This window comes from Parasteatoda tepidariorum, chromosome 5 (assembly GCF_982258835.1).
Source record: "Parasteatoda tepidariorum strain Cologne lab strain chromosome 5, Ptep-v5.0, whole genome shotgun sequence".
Lineage (NCBI taxonomy): Eukaryota > Metazoa > Arthropoda > Arachnida > Araneae > Theridiidae > Parasteatoda > Parasteatoda tepidariorum.
In genome coordinates, this window is record NC_141759.1 from 71521736 (window position 1) to 71545744 (window position 24009).

Below are 24009 nucleotides of genomic sequence, written 5' to 3' on the forward strand. Positions count from 1 at the left end.
CTTCTGTTTTTTATGTCTTCAGTTAAAGTTAAATGAGTTTTCAAATTGAATGGTAAATAGCACAGTTGTCATATAGTAAACAGTGCATAATAAATATAGTATGGCATGTTTTTTAAGCTTCGGTGAAAAAATAAATCGGACTCAGTAACCAGGATGGCTTATTACGAATTTTAAACACTAGCGTCACCTATGCTTAACTTCATACACTAATTCATCCGTTGAGATAATTAGATGATTTAAAGCTTCCGAATAAAAATCTGAAATTATTTATGAAAACTAACTACACCAAATGTATGTCTTTCCCTAGGCATTGTGCGTTTTCTAGTTTTTCTATATTGGTTACCTTCTAAATTTGCATGTAATACTCTTCTTGGTAAATAAAAGCATTAACTATTTTTCTAAGAAAATACTTCGAAAAAATACTTCGGAAATCATTACTTTTAAAAAAGATTCCAGCTGCATTATTAATATTAACCATTGAGATATAAATACTTACAATTACCGCTGAAATGAAGTCCAAGTTTGCCGTAATATGTTGGCGTTTAAGATTGCAATTCAAGTTTTATCGTTAGCCAAACTCATTTAAATTTAATATTCTTTTTCAATGCATCTAGGCTCATATTTTGATAAATAGACAAAAATGTATTTTTTTTCCACTGCTTTTTTTTACCATACTTAATAAAATTTGGATCCGAGGGGCTAGAAAAGTTAGTCATGGTTCTTGTGGCTGTTTTCGTGTCTCTCGAATCCTTCTGAAAGATGTCTCACAAATGCAAATAATTGCATATATTCCAATACCTGTTTTTTATCTATCTATTCTGTAAGTTTTTCTTAGTGTTCCAAAAACTATAAATTCTGAAACCTATTACCTACGTAAGATAATCTTCTTGAGTAATATTTTTCAAGGAAGAATATTTCTCGGTCCTCTTTTCTTCATCAATCTTTTGCGAACGTACTCGATTAATAAAAACAAGGAAAAACAATAAAGTATTTAATAAAATCGTATATTGAAAATTCTCACTATTATTTTTAATATTTTCAAAACTTGAAACCTCTTGCTTACGAAATATTATCTTCTTTAAACTAAACGGAGAATATTACTTACCCCACTTTCCCCCGACAATTTTTTTACGAATAAACACGATTATAAAACAACAAGTGAAGATAATTAAATATTAAGCAAAATTTTATATATTTGCACTCACTCTTTATCAACTTAAAATATTTCTAAAATAAACTCATTGAGGGTAAAAAGTTAAAAGCATCGGTTACAAATTATTTATTGCAAATTCACTTAAACAGTTGAAATGATTTCAACCGAAAGCATTAATAAATGGACAATCTACAAATACCTTCATCCATGTCTGAGAAAATCCATTCCTAGCGTTCGCAATTTCAACTTGTATGATTAATAAAAGAAGTGATAGGATGAAATGATTTCGACTAAGTAAGTAATTGGAATTCCAAAGTAGGTGCTTCGATATTCTAAATCTGTCTTTTGGTTCTCCAACAAAAGAGGTGGGAGTGGCGTTCGAAAACTCATTAGGTGAAAGAATGACCGATTGAAAGTTGGCTGGTAACCGCCCATCCAATTGAAATTTGGAAAACGATGAGATCAAATCACTTGTGATTAAGTGCTTGTTAGAGGGTGTGTAGAGGGTATTTTAATAACGGCTTATACGAGGCTTTAGTGAGAGCAGGTTTTAATTAACTACCAAACTAATGGGAAATAAGGGTTTTAATAAATGCCATTTGAGTATCTGAAAGTAGTAAATTAAAGCCTTCGATTTTTTAAGGTTTTTATCTGGGGGATTTAATATTTCTTCGATGTAAGGAACCTTAATCTAAAACCTTTTGTTCAGATGTAATTAATGCGAGATGGATTTTTAAGCCGAAACTTAATCTTAGTTCTATTTAGAAAATTATCAAATTATATAAAACACTTATTGAAATTTAAATAGCACATTAAAAGATAAATTTGTAATATTTAAAAGGATTTTAAATGGATTTAAGACTTTTATGTCATAAAATTTAAATTTTGAAGTGTAATTAAAAGATTAAAAAATGATTAAAAAATTACTGAATAAAATATAATTTAAAGCTTTTTTTCTTTATTTTTTTTTAAAAAAAAATCAACGTTTATGCTTAAATTTATTTCAGGAACGAAAAATATGTGCTTGCAAACTACAATATATTTTTAAAGTTTATAAATTAAGTTTTCAAAGTATTTAAATTAAGTCACGTTAAGTCAGCCAATTGAATTGAATTGAATGTGGGGTTTAGTGGCACAAGGTCCAAAAAAGGACATACTGCGCCAAACACACGGTTTTAAAAACAGATTAAAAGGTTAAGTAAAGCACACGTATAAAATCAGATAAGATAGTGAAAATTCTAAAACAATGTTGAAAAGTTACATACATTAAAATCAATAAAACTACGTGGTAAATTTACTAAAACACTTAAGTCAGCCAAAGGATGCTGCTTCGTAACGCCTTAAAAGTCTTGGGATTAGATAATTATTTTTAAGGAATTTTTTGAATTAATTAGTTTTAAATTTTGGCTTTTGAATTAATGTAGTATATTTATCGTATTTTTTCTAAATAAAAATACCCTTTTTTGAGACGAATTTTTGTGACATGAAATTTGAATAATATGCTATCTTTACCGCAATTACCAGATATATACTTGAATTACAAATTGTAAATCATATTTTGCAATAGTTAATTACAAATTAAACAATAAAAATATATTTGAATGCTTATAAACTACTATTTATGCTTATAATTACAAATTCTGAAACATTTACCGAGACATAAATGATACGGTAATTGGCATAATTTATTATCATTATTACTGATTATCTATTTTATTATCTATCATTGTTCTTAGAAGAACGTATATTTTTAGACTGTTAGGAAAAAGGCATAATTTAAGGATTTTGATATAGATATTTTTTTCTTATTGTAAACAGGTTTCAATTATACTGCTCAATTTCATAAAATGTATTTTTAAAATCTTTGAGAAATGTTTAATGTTAATTTAACATTTTTAAATCTCGAAATGAGAGTTTTTTTTTTTTTTTAAAAAAAAGAAAAAGCTCATTATTATTTTGCTTTAATTTTCAAAATGAAATATATTTTATGGAAAAAAATAATGACAAATAAATTGTAAGACAAGCAGAAAACATTAGCAATTTTGTTTTTTTCTTTACAAAATTTGTTTTTTATTTCAAAGCAAAAAAAAAAAAATCCATATCTTAACTATTCTTGTATTTTTAAACACTTATACATATGATTTTTAATACAAATGATCCATTTACAGAGTTTTCTGTGTAAAAATCAAAATTATTTTAAAATAGAAAATGTACACATGTGATATTATTCAGAAAAAACATGACAAAATATAGAAAGGCAAATTGAGAAAATAATAGAAATACATATGCAGGTAAATTATTGAAAACAATAGGAAACAATTTATTGAAAAGGACATAAACGAGAAATTCCAGGAACATTCTAAATGCTATTGCTTATGTGTTACAAAATGTATGGTAACAAGAACTATTAATTTAAAAACCAGAAATATGTTTTTTTGTAAATTTTTTGAAACTTTCTTTTCTGAATTTAAAAAAAAACAAAAACAGAAATGTTATTACTAAACAATATGGTCATTTAACCAGAATTCACTATTTTTCTCAGTGTGGGAAGCAAGAATAAAATGAGTAAATCTGCACATACAAAATTATTTGACACTATTTGTTAAAGTGATAAAATCAGATGTCCAACAAAAGTATTTTATTGAATTGTTATTTTAAAGTTAAACAGTGAAAGTAAATCTGTGTGTTTGTTACTTACCATCTTCACATCATCAATCTTACTGATGCTCCGAATGAACATATTTACTCTTACAACTGCAGGACCATCTAGGAAATAGTAAATATTTGAGTAAATTGAATAAATGTTTTAGTATATATGTATATATAGCACCATAAAGACAAAAAAAAAATAAATAAAAGAGAGAAAAACGAAAGAAATTAAGAAAAATAATAAGTTTAGTCGCTAAGCATAAGCTGCAAGCATATAGAACTTATAAAATAAGTTAAAAATATAGAGAAAACATGGAAAATAGTATTATATGAAGGTTAATGAAAAGAGAGGAGGAAAATTTATTAAAATAAAACACTTTTAAAAATATTTTTAAAAAATGCGGATATAATCGTGTAAGCTTATGACAAGATATCCTTTCATTATCTTTTTCCGACTTTTTAATTCCCCCCCCTCTTTTTTAAATAAACTATATATATATATATATATATATATATATATATATATATATATATATATATATATATATATATATATATATATATATATATATATATATATATATATATATATATATATATATATATATATATATATATATATATATATATATATATATATATATATATATATATATATATATATATATATATATATATATATATATATATATATATATATATATATATATATATATATATATATATATATATGCATGCGTCATTATTACTCATATATGACATTACTTGCTGATAATACGTTACCCACATATGCGTAATAAATGTTTCTTCAAATTTATAGGTCCCGCAGTGGACTGATCGTTAAGACACAGTTCCCAGCAGATCACCGAAGTCAAGCATCACTGGCTGCGGTCAGTGTGCGGGTGGGTGACCACTTGGATCAGTCAGCGTAGGGACAGAGGGTGTGCGGTATTGGTCCTCGTTAAACTGTGCTACCGTAAAGTGCTCGACTTCGCGCGCAGGTCGTTGGGCTACCGAAACGGGGGGTGCCATCCCCTCTGCAGAGGATCAAAATTGTGACGGCATGTCTTCGGATCATCCTCAGGGATGTTTCCCAGACCGTCGCCAACAGCCCATTGTGCAGCTCTAGTGCGACGTAAATGAACTACAACAACAATCAAATTTATGGATAATTAATATATAAATGAATATAATTGAAATAAATTAACAAGTAAAACAATCCAATGAGATTATATTTACTATTAAAAATCTGTATGATATTTATAATTTTTACTTAAGAGAGTTAGAGTACGTTTTGTTATATTTTGCTGCGTTAACAAGGAAGATATCAAATTATAAATTTTGAGAATTTTGTTCTGGGATATATACTTTCATAGGGCAAAATGCATAAAGATGGAAAACCACGAATTGTCAATCCCCCAGGTAAAAAAGATGACCTGAGAAGATTGTCTTCTTTCTCCGCGTACTTATGGTTTAAACTCTACAATTAGTCACATGGTTTAAAAATATCAATTTCTTCCTTAATTAAACGTTATTTATATTGTTAAATGATTTCTCATGTTTTTATGCTGTTATGCGATAGGAACACGAACACGCATGCACGCAAAAATAATGCATTAATAACGTAATATAAATATAATGTTTGTCCCATAATAAATAAGACCTTTAAATACGCTAATGAACAAAACATCACATCATAAAAGAAATAAAGGTTATTAATTTATAAGTTAAGGCATTTAAAAGTATATTTTAATTAAAGTATAACATTTTAAAAACGTTTGTTGCATTTTTAGACAATATTTATTTTCTTATTCTGCAAGTAGATGGCAGCACAACATATTAAACTGATTGTTTTGAACAAGCAAAAATCGTAGATTTCACCAAGAGTAAATTTAAAGATTGATAAATAAAGACCTAAATGAATACTAAATAACTTGTATATATTTTTCAAACGTAAGACCTACCTATATAACTGATAAAATGCATAACATTGTTAATATTTGAGACTTTAATTGTTTAAATTTGGATAGAAACCTGTTGCTCTTACATAGTTTCCTCTTATTCTTTCTTATTGGTTTTACTTATTGTAACATTTTAATTAATTTTCATGTATTATTACGGAAAAAAATTATGTTAATAGCATATATATATTTATATTATGTATATACCATGTTATTATGATAATTGAAAACTATTAAACTAGTTTCAGTTTGGTGCAGTTTAACCGATTCCGGCTCTTGTGCTATCAAGGTGTACACTCAATTTGATGAATGAAAAATGTTTAACATATTTTGACATAAAGAATAAATAAGTTAGCATAATACTAAGTGAAAACTGGAGCAAAAAGGCTTTGTTTTCGCAATAGATATTAACACTAAATTAGTAAATTTTTTAAATGGTTATTAGATACATATTTATAGAGTATTCTTCAAAAATGATGGATATTAAATATAATGTACATGGAATATCGTCGCATTGACAATAACTTCAAAAGTTTCAAAACCCGCTTAAATGAATGATTTATCATGAAATATTTAACAAATAATGGATTATTTTCTAATTTTTTGACGGAAAAAATAGACAAGCCGTCTAAGTTATGTAAATATTTTTGAAAATTATTCTAAATTATATTTCAAATACAAAGGTTATGAGAAATCAGAAACACGTACTTCTTTTTCTTACACGAAAAAAAAAATCAATATTAAAAATATCTGTTTCTATATTTTAAGTTTTTCAGTCTAGTTTTAAATTTTTTTAAAAAGACTGTTTTAAAATCATTCGCAATCTTAAGTAACTTGGATATAGGACAATGAACCAAGATAAATAAGCTTAGTAAATATTATGGAAATTTAAAAAGTATTGAAGGAATTCTGAGAAGTGCATTTTATTTGTCCTGCACGAGGAAAAAAATCCAAATGCTGTAAATTTTAAAAGAAATCCTGGTGTACTATTTTAAATTTATAAATTTGATGTGGATTTGAACACTTGAAACCTATTACTTAATTCTACAATATAACTTTAATTTCATATTTTAAAAAACTTAATTAAGAGAAAAAGAACTCACGGAAACTAATTCTTAGTAAAAGTTATCGAGGGTGTTTCTAATGACATTCAGGTGCTTCTAATGTCAAAGTTACTCTAAGAAACTTATTCTTATTAACAGTCACCGAAAGTGGTTTCTAATGACATTCAGGTGTTTCTCATGTCAAAGTTACTCTAAGAAACTTATTCTTATTAACAGTCACCGAAAATGGTTTCTAATGACATTCAGGTGTTTCTCATGTCAAAGTTACTCTAAGAAACTTATTCTTATTAACAGTCACCGAAAGTGGTTTCTAATGACATTCAGGTGTTTCTCATGTCAAAGTTACTCTAAGAAGCTTATTCTTATTAACAGTCACCGAAAGTGGTTTCTAATGACATTCAGGTGTTTCTCATGTCAAAGTTACTCTAAGAAACTTATTCTTATTAACAGTCACCGAAAGTGGTTTCTAATGACATTCAGGTGTTTCTCATGTCAAAGTTACTCTAAGAAACTTATTCTTATTAACAGTCACCGAAAATGGTTTCTAATGACATTCAGGTGCTTCTAATGTCAAAGTTATTCTAAGAAACTTATTCTTATTAACAGTCACCGAAAGTGGTTTCTATTGACATTCAGGTGCTTCTAATGTCAAAGTTACTCTAAGAAGCTTATTCTTATTAACAGTCACCGAAAGTGGTTTCTAATGACATTCAGGTGTTTCTCATGTCAAAGTTACTCTAAGAAGCTTATTCTTATTAACAGTCACCGAAAATGGTTTCTAATGACATTCAGGTGTTTCTCATGTCAAAGTTACTCTAAGAAACTTATTCTTATTAACAGTTACCGAAAGTGGTTTCTATTGACATTCAGGTGCTTCTAATGTCAAAGTTACTCTAAGAAGCTTATTCATATTAACAGTCACCGAAAGTGGTTTCTAATGACATTCAGGTGTTTCTAATGTCAAAGTTATTCTAAGAAACTTATTCTTATTAACAGTCACCGAAAGTGGTTTCTATTGACATTCAGGTGCTTCTAATGTTAAAGTTACTCTAAGAAGCTTATTCTTATTAACAGTCACCGAAAGTGGTTTCTAATGACATTCAGGTGTTTCTAATGTCAAAGTTACTCTTAGAAACTTATTCTTATTAACAGTTACCGAAAGTGGTTTTAAATGACATTCAGGTGTTTCAATGTCATTTCTAATGAGGAAAGGATTTCTAATGTCAAAGTTACTCTAAGAAACTTATTCTTATTAACAGTCACCTAAAAAGACTTTTATTGACATTCAGATGTTTCAATATCATTTCTAATGCGGAAAGGATTTCTAATGTCAAAGTTACTCTAAGAAACTTGTTCTTATTAACAGTCACCGAAAATGTTTCTAATGACATTCAGGTGTTTTAATGTCATTTCTAATGCGGAAAGGGTTTTAATGTCAAAGTTACTCTAAGAAACTTATTCTTCAAACAGTCTTCGAAGGTGTTTCTTAGGACATTCAGGTGACATAATACCTGACATGGAGGTGTCAAGTTTTATGTAATTTTTAATGCAGGAAGTGTTTCGAATGTCAAGGTTACTCAAGGGAACTAATTCTTATTAACAGTTACCGAAAGTGTTTCGAATAAAATTCAGATCCCGATAATGGTGAACTTGGGCCTAGGATCATTAGAACTGTGTCATTTTTAATTTTCAGAGTAAAAAATTCACAACTTAGGAAAATTACACTTTTAAAAGTATTCCAAAATGTAAGCAAGAGCCGTGAAGGCTCAGGAGATGCAGCGTTCGCCTTCCAAAGAGGCGAACCGGGTTCGAATCCCAGTCAATACGAATCTGCATCGGGCTTGCACCAACCACAGTGCTGATGTGATATATCCTCAGTGGTAGACAGATCATAGCTTAGAGTTTCTTTGCCATCAAGCCAGCCGCGAGAGATTCTCGTGGTTTTCCACTCCATGTAACGCAAATGCGGGTTAGTTCCATCAAAAAAGCCCTCCACGAAGGCAAATTTCCCCCAATACTTGATCCAGGAGTTCCCTCGTCTTCCGGATTAGGTTCAAAATTACAAGGATACGGAGTTGAACATTAGTAGTCGTAAACCCGAAAATTAGGTCGGCTGTTTAACGTCTGTTATTAAAAGAATTTTTTTTTCTTTATCAAAACAAATTTAAAATTTATAATAAATTTTAAACAGTACCTCTTTTTGCTATAAAGAAATTAAAAATTATTAATATTTTAAAGAAAAAAGAATGCTAAAACATTTTTTGAAAATAGGTTGGGACCTTCAATTCTAACTATAAATATAGCATAACCATAGAAATGGAAAGATTTTAGTTCATTAAAGTAATTAAAATAATTCAGATTAATAATGCGGGTTTAAACGTTGAAGTATGCATATAAAATATTGATTATTCAGTGGAGAACGAATTAAAAAAACACTTGAAAAAAATTATTATCATATATTTGGTGCCACTTCAGACAGTGTTTCCATGAATCAGACAGATCCCGCAGGGCTTGATGACATTATAAAGTCAGTAATATATATATATATATATATATATATATATATATATATATATATATATATATATATATATATATATATATATATATATATATATATATATATATATATATATATATATATATATATAATGAGTGAAAAAAATAAGAAATACTTTTTATTCACAGTTACTGTAAGTATTTCCGATGCAATTATAATTAACGGCGGAAAAATATATTAATTTTGATAAACTTAAAATAATTAATTCAATTAATTCTAGGTATCTAATTGTTATCAATTAACACAGGAAGTTTTTTAATTATATATATTTCTTATTTTAAAAAATATTAATGAATGAAAAAAGTTACTCCACGAAACTATTAACGATTGAAAATTACTAAAAGTGCTTTTAATATAAATTGTTAATTCTAATGTCATTTAAACTTTTTTTTAGAGAATTGCACTGGGGAACAAATTTTTTGTTGCATTTATATAAAATACTTGATCTTGCCTAATTTGGGTGTAGGGATTTTAAATCTGAAAATAGTTTTGATCCTAAAGCTACAAAACTTTCTGTGAAAATGATATTTTTAGTCAAAATTTTTTGTTGAATTGTACAAGTTACGGTGACGGAGTTTGTCTTTTTTGAGCAATACGAGGGTTGTTATTTATATTTCTGGCCTAATAATGAAAAAACAAATATGTAGGATCGAAATTGGTTTTATTGTTCTTCAAAATATTCTCCATGATGATCAATACACTTTTGCATGCGTTTGAACCAATTTTCAAAGCACTTTTTCCAGTCCGATTGAGGTAACTCCAAAACATGCGTTTTGAATGCATCAACCGCTTCTTCGGGGGTCGAAAATCGTTGTCCACGTAATTTATTTTTGATGTGTGGGAATAAGAAGAAGTCATTGGGTGCCAAATCAGGGCTGTACGGTGGATGACCCATCAGTTCGATCTTTCGCTCCGTCAGAAATGACTTCGTTTGAGTCGATGTGTGAGAGCTCGCATTGTCATGATGAAGAATGATTCGCCTGTTCTTCTGCTTTTTTCGAATTTCTCCGATGACTTCTGGCAAACAAATGGTCGTGTACCATTCAGAATTGACCGTTCTGCGTTGCTCTAACGCCACTGTTGCCACATGACCGTTAATGCCGAAGAAACAGGCAATCATTTGTTTCGATGTGCTTCTTCCTCGAACAACTTTTGTTGGTTTTGATTCGTCTAGAAAGACCCATACAGTTGATTGCTGTTTTGTTTCCGGCTCATATGCATAGATCCATGATTCGTCACCTGTGTACATGTTATACACAGCCTTTGATGTACCTTGAACGTGTTTTTCCAACATTTCCTTGCACCAATCCACAGGAGCCTTTTTTTGAGTGTTTGTCAGATTATGCGGGATCCAACGCGAACAAATTTTTTTACGCTCAAATGTTCATGCAATATTTTATTGATGCTAGTCATACTAATGTCCAAAGACGCCTCTATCTCACGGTATGTCACATGACGATCTTGCTTTATCAGTTCACGCACAGCATGGATCTTTTCTGGCACAACAACGGATTTCGGACGATCTGCGCGGGATTTGTCCTGGATCGAACATCGACCACGATTAAATTCGTTATACCAATTTTTTACTGTGCTGTAAGATGGCGCTTTATCGCTGAATAAAGAATTAAGTTCACCGAAGCACTCTTGTCTTGACAATCCACGTCGAAAGTTATGAAAAATAATGGCACGAAAATGTTCACGATTCAATTCCATTTTTTGAAAGAGAAGAATTTTTCAATTTACTGTCAACAACACAAATGAAGCTATAATGGTAAATCGTCCGCTGAATTTATGTTTAAAAATATCAAACTTTCGATTAAAATCGTCTGCGGTCGCCTAGGAACACTTACTGTTGCCAAGGCCAGAAATATGAATCGCAACCCTCGTAGCATATAAATATTATGCAATACTCAACTTAGGGCTCGAGAGCACATAATGGAAAATTAAGATCAGTTTTCTGCCTTATCTCACTACACATATGTAAATAAGATTAATATTTCTGCTGTCTACTAGGCTATAATGTCTGCGACCTGATGTGATTTGATGTGTTTGCGTCGTTTAAAGGCTGCCGGTCGGATTTTAAATTTTTGCTAACAGTTACCGAAAGTTTTTTTAATGACATATGCTTAGAATGTCATTTTTAATGTTGAAAGCGTTTCTAATGTCAAGGTTACTCTAGGAAACTAATTCCAATTATCAGTTACCGAAACTGCTTCTAATGTCATGCAGATCTCGATTGTGATGAATTTGGGCGCAGGTTCCTTAGAATTGTGCCATTTTTAATGTCCCCCTAATCAAATTTTTCTTTATACTTTAAAAATAGCGCGAGCATCTTTTAAAAATAGTTAAAATCGAAATCAAAGTATTTCTACGTGGAAAAGCCGCGAGCACTACCTAGAGAGTGAAAAAAAATGACTGATATTTAGTTTGAAATTTATTGTGGTGTAAGGATTGACGAATTAGAATATTTAAATACTGTTGTGTTGTTCATTCAACTTAACATTAAAGTTTATATGCTGGAATTAGATAATTTTGAAAGGTGACCAAGCTGGAGACCAAAGACAACTAGTTCCATTACATTATTTTATATTTTAATTCAACATTTAGAATTGAAATTCTCTGCTTTTTACATGTCCGTCCCCTATGATCACTGTTTAAAAATAATGGATAAAATTCATAAGTTTAATCCTATTCAGAGCCGCAATGCTAAAGCCAATTTTTAAAACACATCCCCTTATATTAAATTTTAAAATTTTATTCTATTTATCTAATGGTAGTAAATGTTTTATATTAAAACTGTTGAATATATTTTATTTTTATTGTTTCGCATTTAATTAAGTTTAACATTTTGACTGCAACTTGTCAAGTCTTATAATATGACCTTTTACCACATAATATTAACTACTCGAATATAAAGCAATAAAAATAGCCAAAAATGGTAATGACTCGTATGAATAAAATAGTAAAGTTTCTTTTCTATCTCCCAAAAAGAAAGCGTTCTACAGAAAATGAGATTAATTTCAACTATAAATGCTCATAAAAAACAAGTAAACCAAGTGTTTACCCTATCATATTTATTTAAAGTTCAAACTTTAGGAGGCACAAGAAAATGTGTCCAGTTTTATTACTTTCAATAAAAAGTGCATTCACAACATGTTCCTCATGTAGAGCACGTAAGGCTTTTTTATTTGCAAATTCTATGCTTCAGCTCATAAAAGGTTTGTCATTTGATCAGCTTCATGTCATATTCCTGTTTATTTTGTAAGCAAAGACTTCGTTTTTTATGTTTACATTCTGTACAGTGAGAAATTAGTTCTATATTATACCGGACTCATTATTCTTTTATTTTACGAAGGAAATACTAGAAAGGGTAGGCTTCATTCTCTTGAACAAATTTTTTTAATTTTCTTAAAATTTTATTATTTTAAAGGTTGAATATTTTTCCTTTTATTCTGCGCTAGAAAATCGTCACCTTGGGTGACTCTGCTACAGTTTTTATAGGCCCGGGATAGCCTGGTCGGTAGGGCTCTGGGCCCATGCCCGAGAGTTCGTGGGTTCGAACACCGCCGGCAGAAGACTCCCCGTGTAGTAAATGGTGACTGATGCACGTTAAATCTGTCGAGTCGCAAAGTCATAACAAAGCCATAACAAATCAATACCTCTGGGGATACTGGATTGGAGATCGATCGTTCTCAGATCCAGGTCAAAAATTACGATCTGTGGATGAATGAATGGATGTATGAATGGGTCCGCTTTATAAACGGGTGTGACGTGTGTGTGACTGAAGACGAATTCTTGGCCATAGTTGGCGCCACTGAAAAACAAGAAACGCAACATCTACCTTAAATTTGCTCGATTTTACCAAGCAGGCTTTCTAGTGTGGCAAGTGACATTAGAAACAACAACAACAGTTTTTATTTGCACTATAACACTATCTCTTCGTCATGTTCGCGAGAAAGCAATGTATTTCATCTTTCACTTCGTCATTTCCTTTAGCAGTTTTTATCCTGCCATCATGCGTTTGGTTTATCATCACAAATCTCAATATTCCGGATTTGAAATCCAGTAATTACAATCTCTTCCTTGCACTGTAAAGAAGGGATTTCTCAAAATTAAATAAACATGCGTCAAAATAGCTCCGAAACAAATATTAGTCAAATTTGTAACAGTATATTCTCATTTTTGAGTGAATTTGGAGGCTGCCGGCAGGAGTCGAACCAATAACCTCCGGGATCGTAGTGGGATGCTAGAATCACCATACCTGTACACACCAGTCCAAGGAGAATGAGGAAGCTAGGCACAGCAATGACAAATGGTGACATACAGTACGTTTGCTTAAAAGTTTTCAAGATATAACGAAATAAGCTTTAAGTGCAATTAAAATTGCCGATTTCCTGACTTTGCTAAGTGAAACATATTTTTCGAAATGTAGCTCTTTGTACCTTTGAAATCGAAAATTAGTTTGTCACGAGTAATTACTGCGTCAGTTTTTTGGTCGTATTTTGATGAGGTGAACTCCTCAAACTTTGGGACCGCTTTCCTGAACAAACTATTGGGATCATATTTAAAAGATTGCTGCATATCCCCTAAATTTTTGGGGTCAGAGATCCGAATCTGTCACAAATATAGTATGCTTATTCAGAAAAAGTAAGTTTTTGTGTCTGATTTTGTAACTCGAAATATCGACTGCACTGATAAATTAACATATCTGAGGTCACCCCCTTGAATCATTAAGATTGAGTCTTAGTACGTAAAGATCTGATCAATAGATTAAAAGTTATTCAGGGTGGCCCATTTTTTTTTGCGCACTGTACATTACATTTTTTGGACTATCCTATATTTCACAAGAAAGAAAATGCAATTTTGTTACTGAAATAATTCATAAATATATTTAAAAAGTACTTTCTTTCCTATTTCACTGTACTTATTTTTTTGTTAAAATAACAGCCAGAATTTTGCATTTCTCTTTTGGTCAAAATATTAAATTGCTTTTTCTAGAAAAAATTCACAGAGGATCTCACGTTTATTGATATATCTCATTTATTGCTGCTTTTGTTAAGGATATTGTAATGTAACAATTCCCTTTAAACTTTATATTTTCATTTGTAAAGATCCAGATATTATTTAAAAAAAAAACGCGGTATTTCATTGGCTTAGTTAACATTATGAATGACCAAAATTTGCCTTTACTGTTAAACAAAATATTTTTAAGGTGTTTACAGAAAGCTTTTGGATTGATTTGTCTTAATTCCTGTCTCTAGACAGAGTTATAAAGTTACTCCAAAAATTTATTCTGGATTAAATTTAAACAATTGTTTTCAGAACGAAATTTTAGACCCTCGTTATGCTCTCAGCTTCCGAGAACTGTCCAGAGAACAACAATTGTTTTATTTCGGGTTTCAGATTTCTTCAAGAAAATAATGGATGACAATTTCTTATAAATCTTAAAGATTTAAGACAAAACTAATTTTTTTCAAATCTCTCATTTATTACTTTATTTTTTCATAATGTTTTCATTTTTAAATTATATAGTAAATAAAATAAAGTTTTCAGCATAAAACTGAGATAAGTAAATATTTAGTGACTAATCTTTTAAATTCTACATCGTTATCAGATTAGTAAATATTCAATGAATAATCATTTAAAAACTATATCGTTATCATTAGATATGTAAATATTCTTTTACTTATAATTTAAGATATCGTGATCCTTACATAAATAAATAATCAATGTCTAATAATTTAAATACTATATAGTGATTATTAGATAAGTGACTAATCATTTAAATAGATAGTGTTTCAGCGACTCATCATTTAAATAATATAGTTATATCATTAGATAAGTAAGCATTCAATGACAAATCATTTAAATACTATATTGTTATCATTAGATAAGTAAATATTTAATAACTAAGTCCTTTAAATACTAGATCGTGATCATTAGGTATGTAAATATTCAATGACTAATTCTTTAAATGCTATATCGTGATTATTGGATAATTAAATATTCAATGAAAAATCCTTTAAATACTGTAACGTGAATAATGGATAAATAAATATTCAATGGTTAGTCGTTTAAAAGCTATATCCTGATCATTGGATTTGTAAATATTCAATGACTAATCATTTAAATACTTTATCCTGACCATTAGATGTGCAAATATTCAATAATTAATCATTTAAATACTTTATCGTGACTATCTGATAAGTAAATATTCCATGTCTAATCATTTAAATACTATATCGTTATTATTTCCAAATACTTTGTATATTATGAGATAAACTTTGATTCAAAGGTTTGGTTTTCTTAACATTAGAATAAAATGCAAAGATCTTATAGCAAAACAAATAACACATATTTAATATTATTATCAGATTAAAAGTAATCTTCTAAAAATTTGTAGAAGAGTTATCAGTTGTATATTATTATTTAGTAATTATATAAAATTACAAAAGCGCTCTTTTTTCGCGCAAGCATTATGAAATTAAAAATATTAAAATAAAAATATAAAAATAATCTCTATTGTCATAATTTTTAAATTATTTAATATAATCTGCAATATTTTTAATTAGATTATTTCTAATTCACCTGTTCTAGTTGTACCTTTTAAATGCAAAAAATCTATTCATTTTAATCGTGAATAAAACATTTAATATCACGTTAAATCCTTACTTAAACAACTTTATTCTGCATAATTTTGATTGCACAGAATTAATACATTCTTCAAATCCATTGTATATTCTTACGTGTAACAATTTGAATATTTACTCGAACATTTCGATTTCATCTCACATGAGTATCTTTTTTTGTAAACATTACTATTAACTTACGGTAATTTTTCAATTTTGTTCAATTGTTTTATGGAAAATAAATCTATTTACTAGTAAACACTTTTTGTAAATGTTGATAACGATTATTTTTCTTGAATAACTTCTTTACTCGTAAATATTATCAAAAAAAAATATATGACATGATGCTAAAAAATATAAGCAAGTACTTTCCTTGTTTTTGTAATACCCTCTCCATTTGTGGAGAAAAATAAGTTAATCAGCTAAAAAAAGTATGTGATTTAAGAAAATGTTACTCATAATCACTGGGGAACAATTCACTTTTACTGTCTTATAAGATTTTTTGACAGATCTTGCATATATTCTCACGTCTCAGTCGTTGAAAAATGTTTGACAAATCTCAAGGAGAGTTAGGGCATATAATAAATTGAAATTGCATGTGAAATGTCGTCGTACACCGCTAGGTGTGCCTCGATATTATGAACTGTTTTTTCGTGTATTTCTGAACATTTCATAATAGAGAAGCTTCTCTAGTTGCGTACGACGAAATTTCCAGGCATGGATTCCCACAATTAAAATCTTCTAGTAGTTATATATAACGTATTTAAATTTTTAAATTTCGACAAAAAATTGATTAAATATGTCATTTAAAACTAACTGTAGAGTGCAATCGACTGTATATTTGAAATCAGCGGTGCAAAAGTATCTAAGATCTGTTAAAAAAAAAGTCTCATACAACAGAAAAAAAAATTGTTCCTTAGTGTTATTTGTTCTGATTCAAATATCTAAGCATGGATAATAAACATCTGTAAAAGATTTATGACTTAAATGAATTTGTTCAATAAAATAACGTTTTTTTTTCTCTTTGCTTTTCTACTACCCTATGGCTTAATGTGAAATCCATTAGCACTTTCTTTTTGCCTTTAAAATGTTAGGCAATAGTTTAATAAAATCTAGAGGAAAAAAAAATACTAAATCTATGCGGTGTCCTATTTGCAGCCATACTTGAAATTCACACATCGCTAAATTTGGCATTTACTCCAGTTACTACGGTTCTTCTTGAATGAGTCTTCTATTCGAATCTGTTGCCATGGCAATCGGAGGACCTGTTGCCAAGCAACAAGCCACGGATCTAGAAAAAGAAACTTGAGAGCTAACCACTCAAGCGAATGAGTGAGGGGATAGGGGGCCATGGGAATCGGAGGGTGGTGAGTGAGACTTAGAATGAGGCATAAGGTCCGAAGCAAACGATAATTAAGGCAAGTCTAAAGAATTAAACACCTCGGTGTCTGCCGCGTAATTACATTTGTTCGTTTGTTTTCTCAAATCAAGGTGGTGCCTGCGATTGGAGAGTTTACTTTGTTTCCATGAAAGAAGTTATTTCTTGAAGAACAATTTTGGGGTATTGTTTGGATAACTTTCGGCTTGATAATGATCGAAATCAAGTCCATCGAACTTGATGAAGTGAAGTAATTTACTCTTAAGGTTTATAAAGTTTCGAACTTGTACGAAAGAAAAATGCAGAAGGCAAAACATTCATCAACGTTTATTCAAGTGTAATGAGTTAAAAAAAAAGTTAAACCAAATTCTGCGTCGAAAAGAATCAGCATATATTAGAGTTTTGCGGTTTATTTCATTTATTATTCATTATTTTTCTTGAAATTTCAGCAAAGAAATCTGTTTTAGAAACTATTATGATAGAGATTATAGACTGAGCAATGTATATTTTTATAAGGACAGTACCAGTAATTCAATCAATAGTTAAGTTGCAAAAACAGCTTACTGTATTTCTAGAAAAAATTTAATTAAATTTTACCTTTACACTGTTTATATATTTGCCTTATTGTAGCTATATATCAGTTTATAAACCACTTGTGATGAATATCATAAACTGGGCATTCTTTTAATTGCTAGGACTACATTGGCAATTAAATAAATTTCCCATTTCTTACTTATTCATTATTTATAAATTTTTAACAGGCCACGGAGTGTTTGGAGAACACCAATATAAATTATTTCACAAAAATCCAGAATGCAATTACTGTGGTGAATATCAATCTATTGATCACTTGTTAATGAATTGTTCTCAATTACAGACACTCCGGGGGAATCACTTTAATAATATTAGTCAACATCAATGCTATGCTAACCTGACTTGCAGAAATATCATAAAAAAGATAATTAAACAAACTTTAGAGGATGCATTGGAGGGACGGTCTTTAATGGTCTCGGAACTTGCTCGTTCCAGCTTGTGTGTCTCAATTTTATTGATGGTATAGTTTTATAACTTTTACTATGTCTTTTACTTGTTCCAATTTTATTGTAATTACTTTTGTACTATTTGATTGGTTTTAAAAGTACTGTTTTAAAATGCTATACTATATTGTTCTTTTGTAAATTTTGCACGTTTATCTTTTAAATTGTTCTTTTAACTGACACTTTTAATATATTGCTGTTTTAATGTTTTATCACCTTACATGATTTTTGCTGCTCTGCGCCCGTCATGTTCATGGGCTGTTGCCATGTCTGATGTGTATTTTATGTTTGTAATGTTTTCCGGAAAATTTTTCCATTTCCATTTATTCATTATTTATTTACGTAATTTTAGCAATGGCATTTATTTCAAAACCTATTGTGAAGAAGTTTATAAACGGAACATTTATTCTGAGGTAGAATAAATGGGAAGCACCGTTAATTAAATGTGTAGTTCAGTTGTAAAACCTGCAAATTGTATTTTTTATAACATTGAATTAAGTATGTAATTATTTATATATTTACCTAGCTTAAGTCATGATATCAATTCCAAAACAGACTATAAAGAAGATATGAAACGGAACATAGCAATCACAAAGACAATTAAATAATCAGTCTAGTAGTAAAAACTGCAGGCAGCATTTTTTTAGAAACATTGAGTTTAATACAATATTCTATCATCTTTGTTTGTATACATCACTGAATGAGATTAGTTTGAAACTAAAAATTTCCTACTAAAACTAACGAAAAGCATTTTTTTTAACCTAAAACTTAAGAGATGTAAGGTGTATCAAAATTTACGCAAAAAGTAACTTCGATAGAGAATGCGTATTGTGATTTTTTTTACTGATTTATTAAATCATAATGTATTCAATGCGTTGTGTATAAAAGAGCATACCAGACTAATAGCCTCCGTTCTTTTGCTGGAATACCCACGCTTCTCTTCAATGATACCAACCACCGTTAATTAGAGATCAAAATTTATAAACGACTGTTTTACATAATGTGGATGAATTCCTTTGATACATCGCTCAATTTCTCCTTTTAAGGTGTGAGTGGTCAAAAGCGGTTTGTTGGCATAAAACTTAGATCTTAAAATGAAAAAAAATATCCGAAAGAAAACAATACTGCAGCGTTAAATCATTAGTTTTGGATGATCATTTGATTACTAATACGAGAAATTACATGAATATAAAATGATTTATGCTTTAATTGAATTGTTTGTCAGACTGTATGGCATGTGGAATCGTTTTGCTTAAGAACATTTTAGCAAATCTGAGCTGTTTTGCTTTTAGGGACATTTTTTTTTAAATTTTATTTTATAACCGTCGTTGAACAGCGAACCTAATTTTCAGTTTATACCAACGTTCAATTCGGTATCTTGGAAATTTTGAGCCCAATCCAGAAGACAAGAGAACCTCTGGATCAAGTACAGAGAGAATTTTGCCTTTGTGAAGGACTTTTTGATGGAGCAATGAATTGATAAAAAAAGTTCGGAAATTAATCATTAATCTTATTACTGTTTCATATAAGGACTCCAGTTGATCAAATTCAATTATTATAAATAAAAGAGTTCATCTCATTTTTCTGCTTATTAAAATATTTCTATTTTATTTCAAAACTTGGTGCATTTCTGTGTTACATACACTGATAAACTGAGGGTATGTTGAAAAAGATCACCGCTAGATGTTGGAAAACAGATGCTCTTATATCTGTTGCGTGGAAACTTTCAGATATTTTTCTGCTAATTATCAATACACAGACCTTTTCGAGCTATCATGAAACATTGAATGAAATCCTTCTTGTTTAAGAAACCAACTAAAATCAGAAATGACTTGAAACAGAATTGAGATCAGTATAATGTATAAAACACTAATCCGACCAGTTCAACAGCGAAAGTCTGAAATCGAGTAAGCATATCCAATACAGGGAACTTATTTTTGAAAGAAATATAGGGGAGAGTGGGGTCAATTGTAACATTTTTTACTTAACTATTTTTAACTAACAAAAAATCCAATATATTATTAGTATTAATTGACAGACGAGTAAAGTAGACTATCCTCTACTAGAAAAAAAATAAATACCTGATTTTAAATATTATTATATTAGTTATTAACAATTTTTGACAGTCGTGCAGTTGTTACAATTGTCCCCACATACGGGGTCAATTGTAACAGTTTATAAATTCAACTAAAACATAGTTAATTATACATATTATCATAGTTGCGATATATTTTTTTATTGATCAAAATAGTAGTGATATTTTAGGAGTAAAAATAATAATGAGCAGAAATCTAAAGGGCTAAACTTTTAACTTTAAGGGGTTAAAAATTTTAATTTATGCTGTGAAAGGTGACAAATAAAATAATGCACATGCAACATAATATAAATGATATAGGAAACTATTGGTGGTTCTTAAAGAGTTAAGTAATGGTTTGTAAACTTAAGATTATTTATTTTCACCTGTTACAATCGTCCCTTTACTTATTGTTACAATTGTCCCCAAGACGCCATTTCAGCTTCATTTGTTAAAAACAATGCTAGTTAATTAGCAAAACTAATCTTTTTCTTTATTGAAATGTTAATTAAGGTGTCCACTTACATATTCGGATACTAATTTTTATTTGTTTAAACAAAATTACTTTGTTACAATATAATATTCTAATACCAAAAAAGTACTTGCGTGGCGTGAAAATATCTTTTGTGATGTAACTCTTTCAAAAGTACATAAAAGTGGTTGCCATCAGGGGTGTACATGCAGATTTATTAAATACACCTTGTGCGCCACCTAGGAACCAAATCTAGAACCCGACACTCGAAATTTTTGCTCTGTTACAATCGTACCCTGTTACAATTGACCCCACTCTCCCCTACAGTGTAAAATTTTCGGAGCTGTCCAATAAAAAAATAATGTCTGGCAATATCTGAAAAATAATGTCTAGTTTCGTGATTAATGTCTAAAAATAATCACGAAATTTATAATCTATGTAAGCAACCATCATCATCATCATAGTTGACCAGACAGCCCAATGTGAGCCAATGCCTTCCTCTGAAGATTTCTCCATGAGGACTTCTGATTCACCTTTGATCTCCAATTCCTTTCATTAGTTGCGAGAAAATCAGACTCCACTGAGTCAGCCCATCTCAACTGCGGATTTCCCCACTTTCTTGTTCCAGTGGGTCTAAAAAACAATATCTTTTTCATTGTATTGTCATCACTCATTCGAATCACGTGGGCCATCCAATTCATTCTATTTATTTTTATGTATTTAATAATATCAGGTTGTTTATAAATCTTGTACAGTTCAAAGTTAAAAGTAAGCATAAATGTAAGCAACCAGACATAGTTGAACACATCAAATCGAACCGAATTAGATATCTTGGTCACTTAATTAAATCAGAGAGTAAGGCTCTCTAATAGAGGAAGGTCTTTTAATGTATAATTTAATATTTCATCCCAGATTAATAATGTTTATAAAAGTAATATATTTGTGACATTAAAACCGAAATACATAATGGAACAATGAAAGCTCGTACCTTTCTTAAACATAACTATGAATCATGTACTCAATGAATTTACAATTGAGTTCAAATGTTAAAGAATTAATATTTTCAATTCGATAGCGTAGCATTGGTATTTTATAAAATGTAGCATATGACTTCAAATATTTTAGAATTATTTAGTCAATATCTTGATGTTAAATAGTCCCACGCATTTGAAATAATTGTGTTAGGCATGGATTGGATTCGAAGGAAATAGCAAGGGTGACAACATAATTGTTACAATTTTGCAACTGATTTAAGTTAATCAATACATATGAGAATGTTTCTAGAGTTTAAAGTATTGAATGACAATAAGGTTAATCTTTCCGTGTTGGAAAATATTATTTTGTTTAAAATTATTCCCCATTTAATTGGATTGAATAAGTTAAGAATTAATGTTGAAAGTTGCCTTTTATTTAATGCTAATTTATTTCTATCATTTCAGTTTAGGAAATATTAAAAAAAAACTAATAGGTAGATTGAAATTATTTTTTTAAACATAAATTTGACAAATTAATTTTTAGGTAATTATTTCTTAAAAAAATTTATTACATGTATCAGGAATTCTGCTGATAAGTTAACCTTTCTTTATTTTAACATTCAACTCAAAACTAGTTTTTCTCATATTCCTAGATGATTAAATTTTGCAATTTTGCATTTCTCAAAGTGCAAAATTTATTTTTCGTGACGTAGAATAAGCAATTAATGATTTGTTCTGCTGATTATTACCGAAAAAAAAATTTAGATCTTGCTCTAATTATTCGAGGCATTTTTTAAATTTTTATTTGTGATCCTAATTCACGCGAAAATCTTATTATCACAAAATTGTATTATGTTTCTCTGCAGATAATATATCTCATATTACCTTCAAAACGACATATTACATTGAATTTTGCATGCATACATTTTATTACATTATAATCACAAGCAAATATTTTGTTACACTACTCTCAGGAATACATATTTTATTATTCCAGAATAAAAGCGTATTGGAGCAAATATTTTATTACGTTAATCCCAAAATAATACGACTGATAAGAAAAAAATCCCAAAGAGCTTTTCTTATCATTCTTTGTATCATATTGCTTCGCATTTGCATAATTTTCAATATTACATATCTTTTGGAACATATATTTTGTGACGTTAATCTTAATAACTATTAATCAATTTCCGTGAGGAAGACAAAAATATAAATTACGTACTATCTTCTATATAAATAGAGCAGAATATTTTATTTGTATGTGTGTATGTACCATATACAAATTCGTAATTCTGTATCGATCCGCACCAAATTTGTTGTATAATCCCTGGATTAATTATTAGACGCAGTGTAAGATTCTATGTAAAATCTTAATTATCAGGTGATACTATACAGCTTTATTGTTTTTACGTGGTTGAAACTGGTTTGTACTTGTTTACGTTTGTGCATCAATTGCTTAAATTGTAAAGCAATACGTTAAGAATAAATACAAATAGGAAGTATAAGAAAATCTCTTGGCCCATTACATGTATGTTTTAATATAAAAGTATTGCATATAAACTCGTGAAAAGCATGTAATTGCTAAAAAACTACAGTGCGTCTAATGATTTAATCTAATTATTGCAATATAATAATGTTCGAGGGTTGCTATTTATATTTCTGGCCTAATAATGAAAAAACAAATATGTAGGATCGAAATTGGTTTTATTGTTTTTCAAAATATTCTCCATGATGATCAATACACTTTTGCATGCGTTTGAACCAATTTTCAAAGCACTTTTTCCAGTCCGATTGAGGTAACTCCAAAACATGCGTTTTGAATGCATCAACCGCTTCTTCGGGGGTCGAAAATCGTTGACCACGTAATTTATTTTTGATGTGTTTCCCACACATCAAAAATAAATTACGTAGTCAACGATAAGAAGAAGTCATTGGGTGCCAAATCAGGGCTGTACGGCGGATGACCCATCAGTTCGATCTTTCGCTCCGTCAGAAATGCCTTTGTTTGAGTCGATGTGTGAGAGCTCACATTGTCATGATGAAGAATGATTCGCCTGT

General features: G+C 29.5%; 1 protein-coding gene across 2 annotated transcripts in view; it reads right to left on the bottom strand.

Annotated features, from left to right (window-relative positions):
* The window catches only part of LOC107449790 (glutamate-gated chloride channel-like), a 457252-nt gene that overhangs the window by 19894 nt on the left and 413349 nt on the right, over positions 1 to 24009 (bottom strand). For both annotated transcript variants that reach the window (XM_043042909.3, XM_087164199.1), the window contains one exon: positions 3852 to 3919. In XM_043042909.3, coding sequence (XP_042898843.1) covers positions 3852 to 3919 — 68 coding nt within the window. The remainder of the gene's footprint in view (positions 1 to 3851; positions 3920 to 24009) is intronic.